This window comes from Carlito syrichta, unplaced genomic scaffold, assembly GCF_000164805.1.
Source record: "Carlito syrichta isolate Samal-C Ts95f unplaced genomic scaffold, Tarsius_syrichta-2.0.1 Scaffold313344, whole genome shotgun sequence".
Taxonomy (NCBI): domain Eukaryota; kingdom Metazoa; phylum Chordata; class Mammalia; order Primates; family Tarsiidae; genus Carlito; species Carlito syrichta.
Window position 1 is genome coordinate 735,286 of NW_007257440.1, and position 6,372 is coordinate 741,657.

The 6,372-nt window shown below is 51.6% G+C and overlaps 1 protein-coding gene across 1 annotated transcript in view; it reads right to left on the reverse strand.

The window, feature by feature from the left end:
* The window catches only part of IFT140 (intraflagellar transport 140), an 87,096-nt gene extending 86,057 nt beyond the window's left edge, over positions 1-1,039 (reverse strand). Inside the window, exon 1 of the mRNA XM_008070305.2 lies at positions 893-1,039. Within this exon, the coding sequence (XP_008068496.1) occupies positions 893-1,039 (147 nt within the window). The remainder of the gene's footprint in view (positions 1-892) is intronic.
* Positions 1,040-6,372: the final 5,333 nt, after the last annotated feature.

Consider the following 6,372-nt stretch of genomic DNA (forward strand, 5'->3'; position numbering starts at 1 on the left):
TGTGCACTCCAGTCTGGGTGACAGAGACTCCATCTCAAAAAAAAAAAGAAAAAGAAAAGGAGAAGAGCTGGGCCACGGTGGCTCACGCCTGTACTTTGGAAGGCAGATTCGAGAGCCTGAGCCCAGAAATTAGAGACCAACCTGGGCAACTTGGTGAGACCTTGTCTCTACAATAAATAAATTAAAAAATTAGCCAGGCATGGTGGCATGTGCCTGAAGTCTCAGCTACTCACAAGGCTGAGGTGGTAGGATTGTCTGAACCCAGCAGGCTGAGACTGTAGTAGCAGTGACTGTGCCACTGCACTCCAGCCAGGGTAACAGACTAAGACTCCCACTCAGGAAGAAAAAAAAAAAGAAGAGACATACAAGAAGGCCATGTGATGCTGGAGGCAGAGACTGGAGCGATGCGTCTACAAGGCTCACTGGCAACAGTAGAAGCCAAGACAGAGCAGCACCTAGTTTGTGGTGACTTGCTATAACAGCCACAGGAAGCTGCTGCAGTTGCAAGTGGCCAGGTGAGGTATGGACGACAGTGCTGGCAGGGGAATGCATCGGGATACGTTTCGGGTTGACAACTGAAAGCTGAGAGTAGGTGGGGCCTAGGCACTCCTCAATATGTTCCCAAACCCAAACAGCGGGGGTAAAATAACTGTTCGCACACTCGGGTTTTTATGATATTGGGAATTTACCTCAGCAAGAGCTGATAACAGGTGTTGTTTGTTTTCTTCATGAAAAGGCTACAGTAGAACAAGTTTGGCCTCTCTCTCTCTTTCTCTCTCTCTCTCTCTCTCTCTCACACACACACACACACACACACACACACACACACACACAAAAGAAAAACAACGGCTGGAAGGTACTGAAGTCAGACACCTTGCTTCTGAGCACTCACTTGTTCCAGGTATACATCCACACTGCCTCCTGAGGTTGGGCTGACATAGGCGACCGCCAGGAATGGATGGACAGGGTGCCAGCTGATGTGTGATGGTGACCCAGCTGTATCCGGGGCTTCTATTTGGTGGTCAAAATACAGGGCCATGACCAAACTCAGACCCGGTAAAGGCTGAAACCTGCAGGGGAAAAAAATAACCAAGTCCAGTAGGTTTAAAAAAACAAAAAACTGCATATAGAATTACAAAACAGAAGCATCACAACCCTACATCCCCTGGAAGCGTTGCAAGAGCCACACCTGTCCGTGGCCAGACCCACACCAGTGCAAGCCCTGTTGGCCCAGTTCCTGTGGAGTAGATTCTAGCATGTATTATAGAGGGAGTATATATATTTTTTGAGTCGGAGTCACACTCTGTCACCCAGGATGGAATACAAAGGTACCATCACAACTCACTGCAGCCTCTACCTCCTGCCTCCTGGGCTCAGGCCTTCTGAGAAGCTGGGACTACAGGTGCACACCACCATGCCTGGATAACTGGATAATTTTTTTTTTTAAGAGACAAAAGTTTTGCTATGTTACCTAGGCTGGGCTCAAACGATCCTCCCACCTCAGTCTCTCTGAGACTGGCCTAAGCAACATAGTGAGACCTCATTTCTGCAATAAATAAATAAATAAATAAATAAATATTAGCCAGGCGTGATGATGACATGTGCCTGTAGTCCCACCTACCTGGGAGACTGAGGTGAGAGGATGGCTTGAGCCTAGAAGTTCGAAGTTGCTGCAGTGAGCTATGATCATACCATTGCATTCAAGTTTGGGTGACAGAGCAAAATCCAGTCTAAAAAAGAAGAGGAAAAGGAGGAGGAGGAGGAGAAAAAACCTTAGTAATGCAGAGAACTTAAACTTGATTAGTTACATGGACTTAATCAAGCAATCTCTCTCCCCCTCCCTTCTTCTTCTTCTCAGAACTGGTAGAGATAAACATATTGGGCCTTTTCAAGAGGAGTTGGGTGGTAAATGAAGTGGCAGTCTGACTGCTGCCCATATTTTCATACCCAGAGTCAGTTTAGGGATGTTTACTGGCAGGAGAGTATTTGCAAGTTGGTTTGCCATCATTACAAATTATTCAATTTCACAGTGATTATGAGTAAAGAAGAAATACTTAGTATGGGCAAAGATATGGAGAAACTGGAACCCTTGTGCATTGCTGGTGAGAATGTAAAATGGTCTAGCCACTGTGGAAAAGTCTGGCAGTTTCAAAAAATTAAACAGAATTATCATTTGATCCAACAATTCCTCTCTGGCTATATACTCAGCTGAAAGCAGGAACTGGAACAGGTATTTATATACCCATGTTCACAGCAGCATTATTCACAATAGCTAAAAAGCAGAAACAATTCCAATTTCTGTTGCTGGATGAACAAATAAAATGTGGTCTATTCACATAATGGAATATTTCTCAGTTTTATAAAGGAAAGACATTCTGACACATGAACAAGACGGATGAACCTTGATATGTTGAGTGAAATAACTCAGACACACATATTATATGGTTTACTCATGTGAGGTACTCATAGTAGTCGTATTCACAGAGACAGAAAGTAGAAGAGTAGCAGTCAGGGGCTGAGGAGAGGGGTACTGGGGACCAAGTTTCTGTTTGGGACAATGAGAAGGTTCTGGAGACAAGTACAGCGATGGCTGCACATCGTGATGTAGTCAATGCCATGAACTGTCCACTTATAAACGGTTAGATGGTAAACTTTACATTATGCATATTTAGTTACAATAAAAGACTTTTCAAAAATACTAAAGACTCCCAAAGTCCTATGAAGAGAGTAGAGCATAAAGGGACCATGCCGTCCACTTTTAGCAACACAGCAGTTACAGGAGAGGAAGCTGGGAGGACTCAGTTTGGATCTGGAGAAGGACGCTCTTCCGTGGGAAGCCGGAAGACACACAGGCACAAATGAACCGTCACATGTTGAAGGCTTTTACCTTTATTCTATGAACACATGCCCTGAATACGAAACAAAATCACAATGTTTGAGGCTGTGTTCTCCCACCACAGATTAATGAGCACCAGTTCAAGGCCCTGGGAGTGCAGCCAGCCTGTCTCCAGGCTCTCCTCTGACTGGAGGAACAGGAGACAGGCGAGAGTCAGAGGGGCAAGTCCCAGTCTCCTGCACACATGCCACACAGGGGGCAATCTATGCTGGTCAGGGCCCTGCATACTTTCAATAAAGTCCTTAAGTGAACCTTCAGACAAAGTCATTAAAAGCAAAAACACACCACATCAAAACCTAGGTGATTTAAAAATCCTTTTAAATTTAGTTTTTTAGAGGTGGAGTCCCCAGGCTGGACTGCAGTGGTATAATCATAGTTCACTGCAGCCTTGATTTCCTGGGCTCAAGTGAGCCTCCCTCCTCAGCCTCCCAAATAGCTGCGACTACAGGCATGTACCACCACACTTGGCTAATTTTTAAAATTTCTTTGTAGCAACGGGAGTCTCACTGTGTTGCCCAGGCTGGTCTTGAACTCCTGGCCTTCTGAGTAGCCAGGATTACTTTTTTTTTTTTCCCAGTTGGAGTCTCACTCTGTCATGTCACCCAGGCTGGAGTGCAGTGGTACGCTCATGGCCACCTCAGCCTTGACCTCCTGGGCTCAGGCAATTTTTCTGCCTCAGTCATCCAAGTAGCTGGAACTACAGACGCATGCTACCACACCCAGCTTGTTTTTTGATTTATTGTAGAGACGAGATCTCACCAAGTTGCCCAGGCTATTCACTCGCCTCGGCCTCCCAACGTGCTGGGATTACAGGCTTGAGCCACTGTGTCCAGCTGGGATTATCTTTTAAAATGAGTTTTAATGTGTTGCAGTCAGTCAAGGTTCTAAATTCTTGGCTATAGGGATTTTAACAAATTTACTTTGTGAAAATACTACTCTGATGAAGAAAAAAACTATAATAGCACTTGAATAAAATTAAACCTGATTTCCTCTGTATTTATTTCAAACATCACTGTGTAATGACCATGAATGTTAGTGGTCCTTTATTTTCTTTCCTACCCAGGCCTTTTCCAGAGTCCCTTTCCCCCCATGCCCCTCCTTTGAGTACTCAGAGAATCCCTTCTCCTCCAGGGGGCTCTAGGGACTTGACTTCCCCACATTGGGAAGTCTTGTACTTCTCTGCCCAGTATCCCCACACAATCTTGCACTTCACCACAACTGCACTTAGATTTTACTGCAAATGTGTTTAATCAACGACTCCTTTCCTCCCCCATCTTATCTGCTCTACAGGTTGGGGCGGGGAGCACAGGAGTATTCCCAGACCCTAGAACAATGCCTGGCACAAAGGGGGCAAGTAAATCCTGGAGGAAAAAGTTTATTAGCAGGGGGAGGCATTCTTGCGGTTTTGTTAGTAGTAAGAAGTCTGTTCCAGGTCAGTTAGAAAGAATCCATTTTTATACAATGTACAATTGTTCAGTATTACTTTCACCTACATCTTAACTTGTTTCTACAGTGAACAAGTGTTAGCTATGTAATTAGAAAAGTTACCAACGTAAACACAAGAGGAGCCGGCTAACAATCATATCGTTACATACTTGGTGACCATCGGTTATAGCATCAGTTCGGAAACAAAATACGCTTCTTTTCCTTACAACAACCCCCCCGGAAAACAGTTGCATTTATTCTGAGGGATTTACCCGCGAGCCCGCCCCTGTAAATGTCTCCCTGAAGCCCGCAGCTGGGAAAGAATCCGCACGCTCATCCAGCTAAGGTGTGTGCCATGACAGGGCCTCGAGCGGTGTCACTCTTCGGGAGCCTCGCGTAAGGAACCCGAGGAATGGGGCTCCGTGGTGGACACTCGCGCAGGCCCCAGCGGCCACCCTGTCAAACTTCCCGCTAGGCCACGGGTCCCGAGCCTCCAGCCAGCGCAGGTCTTCGGCCGTACTCAGTGCGCGTTACAGAAAAGCCACGTGCTGGCGCCGGGCATGACGCAACCTGGGCCGAAGGTAAGTTCTAGAGCCACCCTGCGTTTGACGGAGCCCAGGAAGTTTTTGTTTTGCTCTTCTCTCCCCGCTCGGCTTTACTGGGGGGGTCTGGCGGCGCGCCCCACCTCCCCACCTCGTCCCTTCCTAGGGACCGGCACAGCAACGGGGAACCCACCGCGGACCTGGGGTGCGCCCGAGGTGGCAGCCGTAGTCCCACGGGCCACCTGGTCCCGAGGCCAAGCACGCTCCGGCTATGACAAGACCCGCGAGTGGTCACGGGGCCTGGGCGGCGGCCGGGTCGTGGGAGGGCGCAAGAGGGGCTCGGCAGGCCTGGCCCCACCGGACCCCCGTCCGGGACCCCCGCCCCAGAGGAGCCCCGGCCTTCTACGCAGGGGAGCGCACTCACCTGGGCCCGGCCTCTGCGCCGCCTCGCGTTGCCGGGACAACGCCGCTCCCGGAACGCGGAAACAGCCGAAGGTGAGCGACGCCGAGGCCGCCCGAAGCGTCCCGAGCGAGCGGCCGGAAAGAGCCGAAGGCGATCGGGCGTGTCCGCGCGGCGCCGAGCTACTCGCCGCTCCGAGGCGGCTGGGAGTACCGTTCTCAGGCCTGCCGACCCCACTAGCCAGGAAAACCGGCCGCCCTCTCCCCCCGCGCGCTCCGGCGCCGAGTCCCCGCCCCGCGCCCTCCGGGGTCTGGGCTCCGGTGGGAGAATGCGTTGAGGGGAGGCCGCTCCGCTCCCCGGTCTCCGCCGACGAGAGGCCATCAGGACCCGCATCCGCGCCGGGGCCCTGGCAGGAGGCCAGGCTCGCCCACCCGGACGCCGCAGCATCGACCCGACAGTGTGGAGCGAGAGAATCGCCAGCGCCGGGGAGGCCGGGCGCGGTGGCGCACGCCCGTCATCCCAGCACTTGGGGAGGCCGAGAAGGGAGGTTCTTTTGAGCCCACGAGTCCGAGACCAGCCTGGCAACATAGCGAGACCTCGTCTCTCCACAAAATCAAAGACTCAGCCGAGCGTGGGGCCGCGCGCCGGAGTCCCAGCGACTCGGGAGGCTGAGGCTGGAGGGGAGCCTGGGCCCCAAGGTGGTCGAGGCTGCGGTGAGGCGCGATCGCGCTCCTGCCCTCCAGCCTGGGCCACAGAGCGAGACCCCCTTTGATAGACCATCGTTTTTAAAGCACTTCGTCACGAAGACGAGAATACTGACTGAGCGCCCAGCACCGTGGGCTGCGCTGAAACACCCCGAAGCGCCCGCTCCGCCCAGAGAGCGGCATCCACCCTCTCGGACGCGCTTCACGCTTTTTCCTCGGAAATCGCGTTCGCGCTCGTTTCCAGACTCCGAGCTCGGCAGCGTTTTCTTCTCACGCATCCGTCAACACGGCTGCGGCCAATCCCAGCTCGGGCGCTGAGCTATTGGCTGCCGCCTCGCCAATCCGGAGAGACGCACGGCGCGCAAGGTCGCCAGGCCGGCGTCACAACATTGCTCGCCCCGCGGA